This window comes from Aedes aegypti, chromosome 3 (genome assembly GCF_002204515.2).
Source record: "Aedes aegypti strain LVP_AGWG chromosome 3, AaegL5.0 Primary Assembly, whole genome shotgun sequence".
Taxonomy (NCBI): Eukaryota; Metazoa; Arthropoda; class Insecta; order Diptera; family Culicidae; genus Aedes; species Aedes aegypti.
This window is the reverse complement of record NC_035109.1, coordinates 268,122,320-268,142,298: the sequence shown is the minus strand read 5'-3', so window position 1 is coordinate 268,142,298 and position 19,979 is coordinate 268,122,320. Positions and strand designations below refer to the sequence as shown.

Sequence of the window (19,979 nt, the reverse complement as noted above, 5' to 3'; positions counted from 1 at the left end):
CAATATATTGATCACTTCCACCAGTATACTGGTCTTCGATACAACCCAGTCATGGACTCGAAATTGAAGTGGTTACTAATTCCTTAAGTGGGGTTACCTTTGCCTCAGTACTCTCCGTGATAAATCCGAAATCCGATCGCGGTTCCAAAAACTAGAATAAGTTTGTGATCGACCTTAAAATTCAACTGAAATTCGTCGGAAAACTGATGAGAAATAATATTTTAATATTGAAAATTTCAATCGAATTCGATGTTGGGCACGGTTGAATGATGAGTGCACCCCAATAATACAAATACATAAAACAGGTTGTGTTTCACATGGGATGTAAATCCAAAGCAAGAAGATACTCAAAACGATTATCCAAAAAAAAAACAGCAGCCAATTAAGAACTGCGTACTGAATATTTTGTTCGAGATCAGCGCTGCGAATTGTATAGTGTGACAGTTATGCGTATAAATACAGTAGTGGGACAGTTATGAGTGGAAATTCAACAATGGGACAAATTTACTTGGCTTGATTTTCATTGAGTTTCCGAACAAAGTTAATTTTTGGTAAGTGTTTTCTAAAATTATACGTAAAAATAAACTGTTGGATGATAAAAAATCAAAATACACAAAAAGTAATATGGGACAATTATGCGTATAACGGCAGTGTAGTAAGCAAGCAATTTGATCAATTTTCAACGCGAACTGTTGTCAGATACAGGCTCGTGCAGTTGAAAATTCAAAGTTTAGCTTCGTTTCATAATCACCTTCATTCTCATGGAAGATGAAAGCCAGGATAAGCTTTACATAAAAATATTCAGAGCAGTTTATGGCAATTTTTTGAAAGATTTGTTTGAGAATTGTTGAAGAAATTCCAGGAAAATATTATATGGAGTTCCTGCGCGATGCAACATTTTTCAAGCATCTTTAGTTTCTCCTGGAAACATCTGCAATTAGCCGGGTGCTAGAGATTTCTCTATCAAATCTCCCAGAAATTCTACTAACGATTTTTGAAGGATGCTTAGAAAAATTTCTCCAGAATTTTCTCCAAGAAATCTGTGAGAACCCTAAAGTACTACCTCCAATAACTTCTTCAGGTATAACTTTGTTTTTTTTTTGTTTTAAAGCTATCCTAGAATTTCTTCTAGATATTTTGTCGCTAATCCTTCAATCGAATTCTCCAGTTGTTACTCTTTCTTTCGAAGAAAGCTACAAAAGTTCATTCAAGAATGCTTGAGAAAATGGATTAAGGTTTTTTTTTTAGGAAACCCTGCAAGAATTCCTCCATCTGTCCAAGTGATTGCCTTCAAGAATTCATCCAATTTTCCTCCCAGTAATCTAAAATTTCTTGAGGGGTCCTTCGAACAAATCTATTTTTTTCTATGCATTTCATCCAAATCCAAGAAATACATTTTTTCTATTGAACGTCATTCTTGGATCAATGTTACCAAACATTAAGTTTCTCAAAAAATCGTCGTGCTATCTTCAAACGATTTTTTAAGTTTTCACACTAGTTTTTACTACGACTATTTTTTTTTCAATAGTTCCTCCGACCATCCCTTTTTATGATTTTGTGCTGTGAGTGTCCTCCGATCATTCCTACACAAATTTCAATATTGAAATTTCTGTAGAAAATCCTGCGGAACACTGTCCCGAGCTTTGATTGATATTTTTTTTCGATTATCTCAGGAAACTTTTTTGGAAATCTTCTAAAATTTGCTCAAAAGCTAAGGTGTTATTTCAGTGATACATATTCGTTAAGAGTGACTTTAAAGCTTACCCAAGTTTTATCAGAGGTTATTCTAGGATTTTCTTTAGAAATACCTCACGGAATTATTTTTCAGAAAAAAATCTTGGAATTTCTCTGGATACATTCCTGGAAGAATTCCTGAGTAAAAAAAAATTTCAAGACTTACTTGAAAAAAATTCAAAATATTACAAAATACTATCTGGAGAAAATTGCTGAAGATATCTCAAGAGAAATCCCTAGTTGAAATCTTACATAAATTTTGCAATATAATTTTAAAGGAAATCTCAAGAAATTTATTTTATTGATTATTAATTGAATTTGAGAAGACATTTTGGTTGAGTATCTTTAAAGATGTCCTAGGAAAATTGATTGCTGAATCACTCGATAAAATCTTAGACAAGTTAAAACTTTTTACAAAAAAAAATCATTGAATTTTTGGAGAAATTTAGACGGTTTCTGAAATAACCTTTGAAGACATCCAATTTCTACGGTTCTTTTTGAGAAAATCCTGGTTGAATTCCTGAAGTATCCTGAACAAAATTCTCGGAGAAATTTCTTGGGAAATAAACACTTAATGAACTCCTTTAGGCAAATACCTGAATAGACTCCTGATGAAATTCCTAGAGAAAATCATAAAAAACATATACAGTAATACTTGTCGTAATGTCACGAAGAATTCTACTCTAATGCTATGAAGAATCAAACTCATAGCTCCTATTAGATTTCGTTTTGTTTTCTTGGTTCCTGTTTGGCCTCTTTCAAATCCTTTTTGGTCTCTTTTCTTTGGGAAGCGGTCTTTCCTATTGTTGAGGCTTTCAAGTCGCTACTAGCCCTGTAGAGACTAAAAAATTTCTTAGTCTTGTGGTAACGACTGGCATGAAAATGAGGGGGTATTGTATTCAAATAAACAAGCCAGTCTTTTAAGAATTATGTTTTTTTCTGTTCAGCGGAAACATCTCTTGAAAATATGGTTAGAACGTTTGGAAACAGTAGAATTTCCTGAACTCAACTCAACTTAAACCGACCTAATTGTTACTCACACTCTTTTGCGTTTAAGCTCCTCAAATATAGTAACTTTCAAGTTCCAATTTTTCATAGCTTCACTGTGAACAAAATATTTGCCAACGTTTGTCCTACCCATGGTTTCGAACGTGGACGCGCCTCTGCCTTAAGGTGAAGATGAATTAAATCCAAACTTGATGATGAATTAAAAATTTTCAACAGCACTAATCTACAGAAGAAGACATTCGTTAATGCTGATATCTTGCTCGATTAACCATGCTCGCTTGTGGTGACTAATCGATCAAGTTTTCTGCACTGGCACTGGTAATGGCTGAAACATACTTCAATTTTGTTACTTAAGGTGTCCTAGACAACTAATTAGTGACATTCTTGGAAAATTACTGGAAAACTGCTTTAAATTGTTCATGTAGAATACTTTGAAAATTGGACAAAATGAAGTGAAATTTTTAGAAGAAGTTACACGCTAGTGAGAATCGAACTCACGATTCTCAATTAACCAGACAGCGCGCGTTACCGCTACGCCACGAGAGTAATATATTATTTTTTTCTTCCTAACAAAGATCATAATTTGAAAACAATTTAAGGAGAAGATGAATCGAAGCCAAACCTCAAATCTTCAAGAGCACAAAAACAGCAAAAGAAAGACAAATATGATTTTCTTTGAAATTGCCCTAAAACCAACAATGCTCATCAAATGATCTGAAAGTGCCTGTAAGGTGAAGGTACAACAAAACCACACATAGAATTTTCAAGAGCACAAACTTAGAGAACCAGAAAGTATTCTACAATGAAAATATAATCGATTGCGAGCGACCAATTTGTCAAGTTTTCTGTGTTTGGTTCTGATGTAACTGTCCGTCTTGGAAATAACAACTTTAGAGTTCTCTTAGCTGAAAAAAAGGAACCACCACATGAGAGTTTGATTCCTCACCCAGACAACCAAAATGTACGTATAACGAAATCACCTGGAGGCTTTGTATGTGCAACATTTCACTTATAAGATGTCGCGAAAAGGCCTTCTACGTACACAAGTGGAGGCGATATGCGTGCATATATTATGTGATGAATAATAACATACAATGCGAGTGTATAAATATTCCACCGAACTAACCTGTGATCTTATGCGACTTAACTTATGATAACAAATGTAGATTTGACAGCTGCTACGGATTGATTCGACTTACTTTGTACGAGTGTACGGGACGAAACAAAATTTACAAATGAACTCAGAAAAGAGGTGTTTTATGCGAAGAAGCTCATCAATCTGACGAGTTTATCAACGGTGTTTTGCGAGTTTGATGTAATTAGTATGAATAAACGAGTTACCCTTCATGCGATTTCTGGTTGTCTGGGCATTTGAACAGGCAATTCTTTAAGCATATGTGTTAGACAAGAACTCGTGACTTTATAACAAGTATAACTGCTCATTTTGCTGTAGATTTCTTTCACATATTACTCTCAAGTATTTGTGATATATCAAAAACTTTCTAAGTAATTCTTCCATGAATTTCTTTTTAGATACCTTCATAAATTCAATCTGGTTTTTCTCTAAGAATCAGGATCAGGAATCCCTCCAAGGATTATTTCATTTTTCAAGAAAATTCTAAATTCTACTGAAATTTATCCATTGATCTCCCTAGGGCTTTCTTCAACATTTCCGTTTAGAGAAACTTCAATAATTCAAAGTTTCTTTAGAAATTTCTCTTTAAATTTCCCAAGAAATTTTTCAATAATTTTATCCAGTCCTTCATCTAGCGTAATCTCGGATGAAACTTGTGTTTTATCTCTAAGTATACCTTAATAAATTCCTACGATGATCTCTGAAAGAACTCCTGGATTATTGTTGAAATTATTTTTAGGATTTTCTTAATAAATTACAAAAAATCAGAAAAAACATTGATATCTCTGAATAATGTCTTACAAGACTTTTTGAAGAAAATCCTTGACGAAATTCGGACATAATCCCAGAAGAAATTTATAAATGAATGGTAGGAGCAATAATTTTAATATTTGACGTAGTATTAGCAAGGTCCCACATTGAATGAAGTTGGGAAGAATTTATGGAGATTTGGATATTTTATTAGAAATGAATTATTCGAGAAGTGTTTGAACCGCAGTAATAATATTTTAATGAAATTCTGCAATGCATGAATATGCCTGGCATAAAGGAAAAAAATGACGTAGGCATTTGCATTTACTAGATCTCTTTAATCATTCCTCGGGATTTGAGAAAAATATCATTAAGAACTTGTAGAATAGTCGCGTAAAAGTCTCTAGCAGTTTTCGTACCTGTTGTGATTTTTGCTCTTTTCCTACAAAGTTTATTATATTTGGCAAAAAACATTTTAGTAATAAAATGGAATTTTCTCAACCATGGGAACTGTACAAACTTGGCAATATTAAGTTCTACTTTATTGTCTAGAAAAGATTTATGTTTAATAAATATAAATGACAAAAAAATATAGCATTTGATAGTTATAGCGTTTTGATGGCGGCGTAGCTGGACAATTTTTTGATTGAAAATATGTCACAAGAGGCCATAGTCTACGTTGTATTACTACTTCAAACTTATTTCCCTGATTGTGGTCGAAATTCCCTGAGAATTCCAGTTTTTTTTTTATCCAGGTTGAATAAAATTCCCTGATAATTCCAGGTTTTCCAGGTAGTAGACACCCTGTGAAATATACATGGTCTTCAAAATAGAGTGCATTTTTTAAGGCACAAGCAAGTGTCATTCCAGAAACATCTTTGAATGGTTTGAAACAAAGTGTCGACTTACAGATAGGTTCAAGTTGTCTTTAGTGACTTTTTGAACTGAGGTGCATGGATCGCATCATTTACTCCCTACCTACAATTTCCTTTCTATGACAACCATGGAGATGCAGAGGTGATCTTGGTCTCTAGTAACAATGGATGCCACACTCATAATCCACGACTTTCCCGCGACTTTATATGTTATTTTTGTTTGGAGTTCTAGAAAGTGTACATTGAAGATAGAAAGCTCTTCCTAAGCTACATCTGTTGATTTCTTATGTAACTACCAAACTCAACTTTTGGTAAAACAGTAAAGAAACAAGCTAGTGTTATTTTGATTTCGTTGAGTATATTTCCATTCAAAATTTAAAGCTAATACAAAATTTTAGCATTTTGGGTGGAATTGTGAATTTGTGATAACTTAAAAGTTTGTGTTTAAGCTGTGAATTTTCAGCCTTGCAAATTCCATGTTCTTTCAAAGTTGTATGGAAAAATATCCAATTATTACATTGTTTTGTTCAATATCGTACACACATTTTGCCGGCTGCTTGGGCACGTCAGGAGTTAATCATCAATATTAACCTCCTTTTCCCGAGCAGCCTAGACAGCCGCGTAGTGTCGGTAGCGGTTGTTTCAACTGGCTAAGAATCAACACTACGGACTGCCTGTTCCGGTGGTAAAAATCCACCTCACAGGTGACCCCTAATTTATGGTGTGATGCGTACCGTGCCTAGGAATGAATGGTTAGGGGGGTCTAAATAAAACCTAACCACAAACGGAGCCTGTGGGGTACCAGGGCGCCCTCCACAGTATTGAGTCCTTCCTGTGCTACCCGGAGCAATGGTGCAGGTGACCTTGTGTTTCTCCGAGATAATCGGCTGCCCTTCTTCAGTCTCTATCCTGAGGCTTAATAAGGGTGGGATTATGAATATGTTGACATTTAATTTAAATTATCACCTATATGGATTCACATTATGCGTTTTACACAGTCTATTCTGTGCTCTTTCGCCTTTGGCGACTTTAAATTGATACCGATCTGGTTTTTTCGTTGCTGGTCGTTTTCGTGCTGAGTTTGCAAAAAGCTTTATCCTGCGCAAGGATTGAATCCTGAGAAAATTGAGAGAATCTCTCACGTATCGCTCTCTGTAACTATCATAACATACTGCACATTATGAGAGACTGTTTATCGTATACTGCTACAACTTTGATCAGATTGGGGGGATAGTAGTGCATGATAAAAACCCCTCTAAACATGCTCCAAGCTTGGGGACACTTTTGCTATTGGAAGTTCGTGGATTGTTTATCGTGCCAGTAAAGAAAAACACCTATCCCCAACGGTAAGCAAGCGAGAAAAATGGACTTTATCATCGCTCTCTCTTTGGGGCTCTCGCTCGCTGATTCCATTTATCAGACTTGTTACACCTTGCGATACAATGACGATCGTGGACGATCGCAACAGATGGGATGTTTTTCTTTGTTTGCTTTGATCGTGCTTCATACTCAAATGAGAGCGAATTCTGCAATGCCTGATCCTGCGTAGTTTGGGTAGTGGCTACAGATCAATCTTCAGCATAAAAGAACAGCAACGATCAATCTTTGCAGACTCATGCAAAATGGTGCAGCCCAAGTGGCGCTAGTTCAAGAACCCTACTTTCGTAGAGGAAACTTCTATCTAGGTAACCTTGTGGAGCCAGTTTTTGCTACTTTCAGCAAACTTGAAATGGCAAACTCGCGCTCCATGCCCCGCGCATGCGTGCTCGTTAATAAAGCAATCGTTGCTACATTCATTTCTGAGTTAACTACCAGAGATGTATGTGCTGTCACAATCGATGTTTCTGTTGGTGACCTCAACAGGGAATACGTCTATTGTTCGGTATATTTACCACATGATGAACCATCCCCAACGGATGACTTCAAAAGAGTTGTCGTACACTGCGTAACAAAAGGCCTTCCGCTGATTGTGGGCAGTGATGCCAATGCTCATCACATCATCTGGGGCAGCTCAGATATCAATTTGAGAGGCTCCAGTCTGATGGAATACTTAAGTAGTACAGACCTTGGATTACTTAACATAGACAATCGCCCAACCATCATGGTTTCTAATAGAGAAGAAATGTTAGACATAACGCTTTGCTCGAATAGAATCAGTCACGAGTTGACGAATTGGCATGTATCAGATGAGGAAACATTATCTGATCATCGCTACATCTTCTTTGAACATTCAAATGTAACTGCGCAGACTTTGCGTTTTAGAAATCCCCGGTCAACAAACTGGGAACTCTATATTGAATTGGTTGCGACCAAATTTCATGGATATTCATCGTCCATTGAAAATCCAAGTGATCTGGATGATGCCGTTGATACTACAACATCCTACACTATGGAAGCTTTTGAAGAAGCATGTCCTCTGCGGTCTGTAAAGACTACAAGAGGGACCCCATGGTGGAATTCCGATCTGACTAGACTTAGGAAGCAATGTAGAAGGAGTAGGAACAGACGCCGTTCAGCTGGATCAGAGTCGTTCAAGTCAGCTCGCAAGGCTTACAAGAAGGCTCTTCGTTCTGCTGAACGATCCAGCTGGAAAAACCTTTGTACAAATGTTTCCAGTTTGAGTAAAGTCAGTCGGTTGAACAAAATCCTTGCAAAATCTAAGGATTTCAAAGTGAACGAAATTCGCTTACCTACTGATGATTTTACTTCTTCCGATTAAGAAGTTTTAGAATGTTTATTCAATACACACTTCCCCGGATGTGTGGACATAGCATCTACGGATGAACCAAATGTCTTTTCATGTAGTTACGAGTCTCTGGCCTCGGCTCGCAGTATCGTAACTACTGAATCGATTCAATGGGCACTTAATAGTTTTGCTCCTTTCAAATCTCCAGGAGCGGATGGGATTTATCCTGTTCTGCTCCAAAAGGGATTTGAGTTTATCAAACATGTTTTGAAAAAGCTACTTGTAAGCAGTTTTGCTACCGGGTACATTCCCAGATTCTGGCGTGATATTACTGTAAAGTTTATCCCGAAAGGAGGACGTGCGTCGTATGAAGAAGTGAAGAGTTTTAGACCAATCAGTCTGACCTCTTTTCTTCTGAAATGTCTGGAACGCATTATCGATCATCGCATCCGTGATGTTTATTTGGCAAACATGCCTCTGCATGTGAATCAACATGCTTACCAATCTGGAAAGTTCACTGTGACTCTTTTACACAAAATTTTATACAATATCGAGAAAGCATTCGCTGTGAAGCAATCCTGATTGAGTGTTTTCTTAGATATTGAGGGTGCCTTTGATAACGTGTCTTTCGATGCCATATTGGAAGTCGCACGAAACCATGGGGTACCTACAATGATTACCAATTGGATTTATCAAATGCTCAAAAACCGACATGCAATCAGCACTTCAACAGCGCGTAATGGGTAAAGTCATATACTTCTGTTCAGATAGTCAGGCTGCTATAAAAGCTCTCGCTTCGGCCAACTCAAGGTCGAAGCTTGTTATCGCATGTCGAACTCAAATTGAGGAAATGAATTCAGTCAACTCTGTAAACCTTGTATGGGTACCTGGCCATTCTTCCAGCATCGCATGACTTCATTGGCCCTGAGCCGGCTATTCCAATTTCGAAGTGCTGCGTGAAGCTTCAGATAAACTCTTGGTCGGCAACTCAGCACAAGCAATATTGGAATAGTTTGGAGTCGTGTCGTCAAACAAAATTGTACATTACTGAGCCATCTCCAATGGTGGCGAAGTATTTAACAAATCTGTCATAGCAGAATTGCAGTCTCTTGGTCAGAGCATTGACAGGCCACTGCCGACTCAACTATCACATGGCAAATATTCAGCGTGCTGACTCATTTGTGTGTGATAGTTGTGACTCCGATTATGGAACTTCGTATCACCTGATATGTAACTGTCCAGTTTTTGCGCAAATGCGATTCCAATTACTTGGTAAACACTTATTGAATGAAACTGAATACAGAAGCCTGAATCTTCAGGACATTCTGTTATTCTTAACCCGCTGTGGTAATGAGCTATAGGCTCTCTTTACGCTCATGCGTTTTGCAGTGCCCTTTTTAGGGCGCTGATCGAACCCATTGTGGTATGGAGCTACATGCTCTCATTTCGCTTATGCGATCTTCCCTCTTCAAGGGACCCCATTCCTATTTCCTCCCATCTTTCCCTTCCCTTTCCTCTCCCATCGGGTAGATGATGAAATAGGCTCAAATATGGCGATGGCACAAATCTCACAACTGGTGGGGAACGTGCCTTTAGAGCCGGCCTTCTGATACCTGATAGTGCTATTTTGATTTCGTTGAGTATATTTCCATTCAGAATTTAAAGCTAATACAAAATTTTAGCATTTTGGGTGAAATTGTGAATTTGTGATAACTTAAAAGTTTGTGTTTAAGCTGTGAATTTTCAACCTTGCAAATTCCATGTTCTTTCAAAGTTGTTCACAAATTTCATAACGCCAAAAATGTTCATTTTTGATACCCACCCATCCCCTCTAACACATTTTGTATGAATATTTTTCTAATTTTGTAAGAACTGTAACATCTTGAGGACATCCACCCACCCCCTACAGCTCAGCGTTATGCAATTTGTGAATGGGCCCTATCTATTCATATCTACAAATGCCAATCGTATGTACCAGTTTTGGTGGGATATCCTTGTAGATTTAACTGGGAACATTTCTGTAGGAATTACTGATATACTTTTTATGTGCATCCAAGGAGAATTTGTAGCAAATTTTTCTGAGAAATTCCTTGAAAATACTTCTTTTTTATATCTAACGTTACGTTACAAAAGGGACTGAGGTTCAGAATTCTTACACTTCTACATGTACCGAAATCTTTCATTGCAAAACTATCAGTTTTGCTTGTGTACCTATATCATGTGGCAAACACAGAAGACTATCTCCCGTTTTGGAAAATTGAGAAAATGTGCAAGCCGTAAAGATCCTCGAGTTGTGAAATTTGAATTTACGAGGATACGACCATCAGCATGGTCTTGCTGAATAGCTGCGCGTTTATCGCTACAGGTAAGCATCATGCCTGAGATGATTTATTTTTAGAAACTGATTCTTTGCTTGGATCATTATAATAGAAAGTAAACTGTACAGTGTGATATTCTATTTGTCCGCAATGCTTTCTTTTATCGTTCCACCGTACAAACCTACACAAACCGCCTATAAACAGATATTTTTCATTTCATTTATTTGAAACATTTTCTTCACTTTAGTTCTGAGAAAAATGAAAATCATAATCGTATAATTATGTAAAAAAGGATTAGCCATCACCACAATTGTATGCTCTTTTCTTCTTTTTCTTCATATTTCCTGTTGCTGTTTTCTTTTTGTTGTTGTTCAGCTATTACCGATGTTTGTGTGTTTGTTGATTTTCATCGCTTTTGATAGCATAGCATAGCAAATACTATTTTCCGTATTGTGTGTCTTTCTAATGGTTCCACTATTATGGGGAGTTTGGAAAAGTATAGGGATCGAAAGAAAAAAAAAACAATCCGGAGACGGATTGCAAAATACGAAAGCTTGGCGCAAAAATTAAAGCATAACAGATTTGCTAACGAAGGAAATAGGGATGAACTGTGAATGAACTTAACCGTACTGCGATTATTTTCTTTCCTTTTGCGGCAAACTGGTTGCTACCAATCGGCTTCCAAGGCAGAAAGAAAACGGGGAGGGATTTACACTTAAAACATATTACAACTAAGGATTCATCAATCGTTTGCTTCCGCGGTTTTCAGCTTCTGCTTGCTCTGTTCGGCCTCTAGTTTTTAAAGGGTTTTAGTATATTTACACTACAGCATCAACAGCTAGCTGATCTTTAGCCTTTTGAGGGCTAATCGCTTCTTATGGGGGAAACGGTCTAACAGATGGCGTTGGGGGCAGTGTCCTAACTTGCGTGACTGAATCGCGGAACGGGTGGGTAACTTTCACAACTCAGGAACGACTTCCGGCAATGCAGTAACGCGAGAAGACGCCTGGGTGCCATGTCTGGTGATTTTGATGGGGTGTTTGTGTGTGTGTGATTGGAGAAGCAGTTTGTGTTTTTCAGTTTAATTCGTTTGTATTGAGAGTGAACATGTGGTGAATAATGGGAGTGAAATTTCAACTGTTTTGCGTCTGTTTATACGTACTTTTGAATCCTTTCTCTGTTGTTGCACTTTTTGTAATCTAACAATAACTAGTTTTATATAGGTTGTATTTATAATAATAATAATAATGTTAATATTCTAGTTTCGCTTGTTTCTTTTATGCATAAGTTTCAAGGTTTTTTTCAATAATTTCTCATCGAATGGGGGAGCTTATCACTTGTTTACGTTGAAGAAGATATCAATTTGATCTTTTCCCTTTTTTAAAATTTTATCCTTTTACTCCTCCCATCCAGCGATGACGATTATATTAATATTTATACTTCTGGATAGAACATTATGTTAATGCTTGTTCTAGATATTAACAGCTTTCGGCCAATTTACAGATCTGATTTGCGTTCATCTCGTGTGTCAATTGATTCAGTGTTTTCCTTCTTTTAGAAAATAAATAGTCATTTCATATTACCTCCTTCTCTCTGCTTCGTGCTATTTGAATATTTTTTAAATTTTCTCTAAGTCCATTTTGTATCTTAAAGTATAGAAGTTCTGCGTAATTTATCATTCATTCCTTTGCTCTTTGTTTTCCGGTTGGATTCTAAACTCTAATCACTTTAACAGTTAATGAGATTTACATGCTTTCTTCTTTGTTTTACCGTTAATGAAAGTTTATGATATAGTATCTGCATGAATAGCCGTATGGTGTTTAATTCATTGTTTGAATGAAAGATGATGATCGTTATACGATAGGCGAGAAAACCAAGAGCACATCAGTCGTCGCCCGTTCCCAAGATGGCGTCCCACCTGACATAGTTTTTGAAGCATAGATATATCTTTAAACTAGGAGATACAAAATTGCACTAAATTCGATAGCAACTGGGCGCTATTTACGTAAGCAAGCGTCTTTCAGTAACGAACGAAACGTAGCATTGAAAACAATACAAACTCGGAAAAGAACTAAAATAAAATCTACATACTTACAAATGAGCAATTGAACGCGGCGCACTCTGCTTGACATTTGTCTTCAGCTTGAAATTGCTTGACTGCGTTTTCGTGGTGTCATTTCGGAAACGGGTTGCTTCTGATGAACGGAAGGGTCTTGAATCTGCGCGATAAAATTTACATTGAACGTGAGAAATTCTCACGAGATGGGGTTCAGCTCGCTCTTAATCTAGTAAGATCGAGCTTTCTGATTTCTAGTTACACTTCTTAGCTCGGGAAAACAAGAACACTCTCGCATTCGTCCCAACCACACATTGGCGCCCAACCGCATCCACGCATCCACTGCTAGAAAACAGGTTCTACTGCCACGGTTATTCTAGTACTACAATACGCTAACACGAACTCACACTTTCGCTCACGGAGTCGGATTCCACACCCCGTTTTGGCGGACGAAAGTGCGGGAAGCGATAACAGGGTGACATCTAGTGGCGATATATACTTGTTTCTTTTTTTGGTTTTTGATTATTACAACATACACGGACCGATTCGCTTTGCTGTCCGCACGACAGAGCTGCCACAGAATCGGAGATAAATTCGACCTAGCTACGTGGGAGACACGCGTGATGATGACGATGATGGCAATGATGCATCAATAATACAGTGTTTTTGCTTGAGAGTGTGAGTGTTTGTGTGTTCTACAAATGTGTTTGACGATTGACGGTGCTGTACTACGCGCGCGAAAGGTGTGTGCAGTAGTAGCGCAATAGTAAGAGTAAGTAAGAGATTATGTGGGTCCGGGTTCCGAACAAATCCCACGGATAAAATCAGTCGTTTTTTCATATGTTTTTACCTAGAAACGGGAGGTCTTCCACTTGAATATAAGTCTTTTCTCAGTAAAGTTCCTCGGCTGCTGAATAGGGGAAACTCTGAATGGATTACCGTTCTGTTTCACACAATTAGAGGTGATGGTGGCGACGTTGTTCTTGTTTGCTGTTAAAAGGCATGTTTCTTTTTGTTATTCGCGTTGGATTAGAGTACCTAGTGGTTTTCTATGATCAGGTGAGAGAGTATGAATTAGTTCAAGATATCGAAACTGAGCTGTTTAACTAATGCATCACGATTTGAGCAGCGGTGCGGCGATCTAGTACTTCACGAAAGCCAATCTCGCAAATGTCGAGTAATGAAAGACAGAATTTTGTCCAACCACTGCTCGTATTGGAGTTTTTATCCAACATGCACACTATTCAATAGTTTGTTTTATTTGTATGTCTCAATTAGCTAAATATGTATGTATGTGTATGTATTTCCTTCATGGATATCCTTTCAACGAGAATACTATGCTGTAAAAGGGGGTTTGCGTGTGTTTAACCATCTACCATCTTGAACAACTGTGTGTAGGTATGTGTTTATAAAATGGGCTTTCCTTGTAATTACAATTTTCCGGTTACTAGTTTTATATATTAACTGTCAACACTCTAGAAACTTGACAACATTCTCGGTAAACTCCGCTGATTGCTCATCCTTAGAGGGTAGTAGTTCTCAGCAACGATGCAAATATATTATTGTATCCGACCACCTTGTCGCCACCACCTCCTTTCGAGGTGGCGGAATCCCTAGCCTCGGCTCCGATTCCGTCATCGTCCCGTATCGGGTTATACTTATCGCTGGGATAGTCGTAGTGATTAACGCCATAACCACCGTAAGCTTTACCGTCCGCCTTCGTCGTCGTCATATAAGTAGTACCCGTAGTACTAGAACCACCATATCTATTACCAACGAAACCATACGCTACCGTAGTACTAGCATGTCCAATCGAACCTTTCCGAATGCCGTCCACCTCTCCACTTGTTCTAGTAGTAGTAGTTGTTGTATCATCACCATGCTCGATTCCACAACCGCTGTCTTTGTTACTGTTGTTGTTTCCACCACTGTGGCCATTGTCTCCGTTGTTGCCGCCGTTGCTGCTGCCGCCACTGTCACCACCATTGCCGCTACCGCCTCCGCTTCCGCCATTGCCGTCGCCTTTGCCATCGCCATCCCCTCTATCACTACCGTCCGGGGCATCGCTACCGACCGAGTGATACTCCTCCGATTTTGTATCGAGTCACAGACGTAGATCGTACGCGATCTTGGAGGCAATGTTCTTGAAGCCAATGCTGGTACCTGGGGAAGAAATCCGAGATGAACATTCAATGAAACTGTTGATAGACTGCTGGTTTTCTTATGTCAATGATTGCACAGGAGCAATTCTCGCTGAAACCAGGCCGCCATCGGCACCCATCATTAGAATTCCAATTTTATGTCACTGATCGCTAGTTTTCGATAAAACTTAAGGGTAGTCCTTTCTGTTTTCTCAAATTGGTGGACCCCTCGTACGCCAGATAACTGAACAGTTTGCGAAAAAGCCCATTTTTTGATAAATCTTGGGTATTTCTTCACGTGATATGTCTCATATTTCACTTGGAACACATAGCAATCTTAGTGGCATTGTATAGAGAAAGGATATAGCTTTCATTTAAACTTGAAAAAATTTTGGCGGCCATTTTGAATTTGGCCGCCATCTTGAATTTTGTTAGAAAAATCGATTTTTCACCATTAGCGCACCGCTAGTTTTGAATTCTGAGATCACCATCAGAAAGCTGAGGAAAAATTGCATAAGGTAGGCTACAGAAACTAGGTGAGCAAAGGTATTTACCCTATGATATGAACGATTTTCTAAATCATGTTCTACTAGTTTGACGTATATGGCGAGTGAAATCAATGCAAACATAATTTTTTGTACAACAAAGAAACAAGTTTTCAATCGTTGGTGTATTATTTGAGACAGATGAAGAATAGGAGTATTAATTTGAGTGAAAAAATCTGGCGGCCATCTTGGATTTTGACGCCATCTTGGTTTTAAGTAGTAGAATAGGTTTTCACCTTGTTAGCACTCAACATGTTGAATTTCAATGCTACCGTTACACTTATTCTTCTTCTTCTTTTTAAAAACAAATTATCAAATAGGATTTTTAACGCTTATTTGCTACCTGAATGATTCTTCTGTATATCTTCGAGTTGTAAAATAGCATTATTTCTTTCATTTATTTGGTCTAAAACCATTGATACAAATGAACAATCAGTTGAACAGCTGAGATAAGATAAGAAAGATAGAATCTGATTGATTTTTTTAACGGAGGCCTTATAATTTAACATGATGAGCACTGAGATGGTAAAAAATCATGAAACTGCTAAAAACCAAGATGGCGTCAAAAACCAAGATGGCCGCCAGTTTTTCTAACCTCGAAATTATACACCTGCCTTTCGGCATTACGTCCACATTAGAACAAAACCTGCTTCTCATCATTCAATTTCGCTATTTTTCACATGCATGTTGGGCGGTACTAAAAACGATACTTTATGACTTAGAAAATCAAGGATGTTTTTTACTTCAAAATTTAAGACTTTCATTATAAATTAATGCACTTTTGTCAATGTTTTACGTTAGAACTACAGATATTACTACAAGGCTTACTAATGTCCCGACACGCAATCTATAAACTGCATACAATGAACAACAATGCATAGGGTAAAAAAATGTTTGTTTAATATAATCAATGTTTTTTGACGGTTATCATTTATTGAATTTATTTATTCATTATTACTGAATTCAAAGATATGTCGAAGAATTATTCCGTTGTCAGAAATCGCATTAAAAAAGAAAATTCCTGTTTAATAACCTGGATTTATAACTATTTATAGCTGAGTATCAGGCTCGGTTCCAGTAGGGACGTAATGTCAGTAAAATGAAGAATAATAAGAAGAAGAGTATACGTAACCTTTTTTTATTGGTAGCCTCTAAATTCGACATGCTGAGTGCTATCAAGGTGAAAAAATAATTCTACTACTTAAAATCAATATGGCGTCAAAATCCAAGATGGCCGCCAGATTTTTTCACTAAAAATAATATTCATATTCTTTACTCGACTCGAATAAAACACCAAAGGTTGAAAACTTGTTTCTTTGTTGTACAAAAAATTGATGTTTGTATTGATTGCACTCGCCATATACGTCAAAATCGTATAACATGATTTAGAAAATCGTACATTTGATAGGGTAAATACCATTGCTCACCTAGTTTCTGTAGCGTATCTTACGCAATTTTTCCTCAGCTTTCTGATGATGATCTCAGAATTCAAAACTAGCGGTGCGCTAATGGTGAAAAATCGATTTTTCTAACAAAATTCAAGATGGCGGCCAAATTCAAAATGGCCGCCAACTTTTTTTCAAGTTTAAATGAAAGCTATATCCTTTCTCTATACAATGCCACTAAGTTTGCTATGTGTTCCAAGTGAAATATGAGACATATCCCGTGAAGAAATACCCAAGATTTATCAAAAAATGGACATTTTCGCAAACTGTTCAGCTAGCTGGCGTACGAGGGGTCCACCAATTTGAGAAAAGAGAAAGGACCACCATTAAGTTTTATCGAAAACTAGCGATCAGTGACATAAAATTGGAATTCTAACGATGGGTGCCGATGGCGGCCTGGTTTCAGCGAGAATTGCTCACAGTGGGACGGATAGGGGTTTTAGGAGGAAAGATGGAACTCACGCCTTCAGTTGCGATTTTACGTAAAAATGATGTTCTACAAAGTTGTTTCTAATATAAAAACATTTTTTTTGGTCGGAACGAAAATTAGGGTGGCCCTATGTAAAAAAAGATAACCATTAAAACTTTTTTATTTTAAGGAATATTGACATAGCTTGTTCTACAAAGTTGAAGATCGGAAAATTTTAAGCTGATTTGATAAAAAAAGTTTTTTCCTAGCTCAAAAATTAGCTATATCTTTTATGTTTGCGTTTCAATTAGTCGTGAAAGTAATGGGAAGACAATTTTACTAAGAAACTTGAAATAATAAAAATTAAACAAAAAAAAAACAATTTTTGATGGGCCACCCTACAGCAATAGCGGAAAATGCTCTAAAACGGTCAATTTTTGAGCTAGGAAAAAACTTTTTTTATCAAATCAGCTTGAAATTTTTCGATCTTCCACTTTGTAGAACAAACTATATCAATATTCCGTAAATTAAAATGTTTTGATGGTTATCTTTTTTAACATAGGGCCACCCTAATTTTCGTTCCGACCAAAAATATTGTTTTTATATTAGAAACAACTATGTAGAACATTATTTTTACGTGAAATCACAATTGAAGGCGTGAGTTCCATCTTTCCTCCTAAAACCTCAATCCGTCCCACTGTGGATTGTCAACATATTTGCTCAAATAATTTAATTTAAGTGTAAGTTACTCGTATAGAGGGGGTCCGTAGCCTTGAGGTAACGCTTTCGCTTCATAAGCGGAAGGTCATGGATTCAATTCCCAGCCCCTCCAAAAAAATAACCCGTCCAGCCACCAGAAGACGCCGCACGGAGGACCGTGCTTAGGGGAACACATCCATCCTCCGTCAGTGTCAGATGGTGACTGAGACAAACTGACCCACTTCGCAGGCAGCTAGCCTCAAACGACTCAGGAACACGGCAAAACGAACCACCGCAAGAGCAATTGACTATGGCTTATGGAAATCGATTGGACCAACAGCAGAGCACTCTCCTACCTGCTCGGTGTGAGAGCAAAAGAGCGGAAGAGAGTGAAAGCAGATGTAAATATAGATTAGCTAAAAATAGAACTGTATCGGTAAGGAAGATACAGATAAAACTGATTCCGGCACAGTAGTGGCCACAAGCACGGAGTGCCTTAAAATGAAAAAAAAAAAAAAAAGTTACTCGTATCCAGTATCCAGGGTTGAATACGAGTAGCTGACACTGAAGAAGGCAACAAGTGGTAGTCGAAATACGCGTATCTGTCAAAGATAAGCAATTAGGGCGGAATTAAAAGATACATGGTAGTACTCAAATCTACTTTTTTTTTATTCTCGTTATTGATATTCTGCCAAGAGGGTACGACGAATACAATAAAATGAATTTACGTTCCCCAAAAAGACAAAAGCGTTCAGTTGCATCAAAGACAAAATTTAGATGTCATAATTGTGCTTCTTCTTCTTCTTCCCTCTGGTCGAAGCTATCGTCTGACAGCTTCTGTTTGTGGCCCGATGACAAAGACCATATGGCCACATAATTGTGCTTATAGTGAGTACTACTAGTTCTGGGCTGTCCTTCTAGAAGTCAATTGTCCCATGATCTATGAAAACCTTTTATACCGCAAGGCAGATATACATAGAACGGTACGATATAATATTTACTGTAACACAGGCAATACACGTTAAGACGGCTACGTGATAGCACGGTACTGTCGGTCTACACAAACTAATCTCGCACGGTCCATAAAATTTACATAGAACAAGCTTGCCGAATCTTTTTGCCCTTTCTCCAACATAAATAGTCGGTGCGTTCGCAAGAATGATCCGATATGAGAAAATTTTACTTCAGATGAACGCTTGGTATTGTATCTGTCTGGATCCATTTTCGATTTCCGATTTCCATGATCGATTTTTTCAGCATGGATTAGACAGATATAATACCATGCTTTCATTTGAGGTATTTTTTCTAATATCGGACAATTCATGCGAATGTGACAAGGTGCTAAAAAAGCTGGGCATCTGACATAGAATTTGGGACAAGTAAACCTAGAATCAGCAGCCAGTAGAAATATATATCGACTTTATTTTTTTTTTTCTTTCTTTATTATTGAGACTGGTTCATCTCATATTGATAGAAAGAGTGGGGTTGTTAAGGAAAAGGGAAACCTGGTTAAAAACCAGGGGGATGGGAAGCTAACAGTTTTTGAAAATACATTATTAATTTTCTCTTCTGGTTCTTCAATGTTAAAATTTCAAATGTTTTCGGTGTACCGATGTCCACCTCATACCCGGGTACTTGTGGGCTCTGTATCTGCTTGTCTCCGTGTTGCTTTTTCGGCATTCATTGTTGCAGTTGAGGATATCACTCGGGGCTCTATGTTTCGCGTGTTTGGGGTATATTGCGTCATAAATTTTAGCATCCTTCAAAAATTTAAGCAGCTTAGTTTGGCTATCTTCATCTTGACTGAGTGCTGTTCTCTTCGTAAAAGCTCCAGACTAGGACAACTGGCAATGAAATGTTCGACGGAGTTGTGGGTGTGGCAGGTTTCGCACGATATTCTGAACTCGTCCCTTTTGGCTCCCATATTACGGGAGAGTCTGGTATGTCCCGTGCGTAGTCTGGAAAGGACAATTTGGTCTCTCCGTGATGCTGGGTCGTCCCATCGTTCAACATTGGGTTTGATTTTCCTAGCAAAAGTTGTTCGGTATAGATGCCAACGGAGAGACCATGAGTCCCAGATTACTTTCTTAACCCAAAGCCTTACGTCGTCCGCCGGAGCTTTGGGTGTTAGTTGACGACTTTGTCGACCCCGATTTGAGTCAGAAACTACCAATATCG

At 37.8% G+C, this 19,979-nt stretch overlaps 1 protein-coding gene across 24 annotated transcripts in view; it reads right to left on the bottom strand.

The window, feature by feature from the left end:
* Positions 1–10,864: 10,864 nt before the first annotated feature.
* The window catches only part of LOC5579800 (serine/threonine-protein kinase MARK2), a 356,247-nt gene continuing 347,132 nt past the window's right edge, over positions 10,865–19,979 (bottom strand). For all 24 annotated transcript variants that reach the window (XM_021848980.1, XM_021848978.1, XM_021848981.1 and 21 more), the window contains one exon: positions 10,865–14,725. In XM_021848980.1, the coding sequence (XP_021704672.1) occupies positions 14,667–14,725 (59 nt within the window). In that variant the 3' untranslated portion in view covers positions 10,865–14,666. The remainder of the gene's footprint in view (positions 14,726–19,979) is intronic.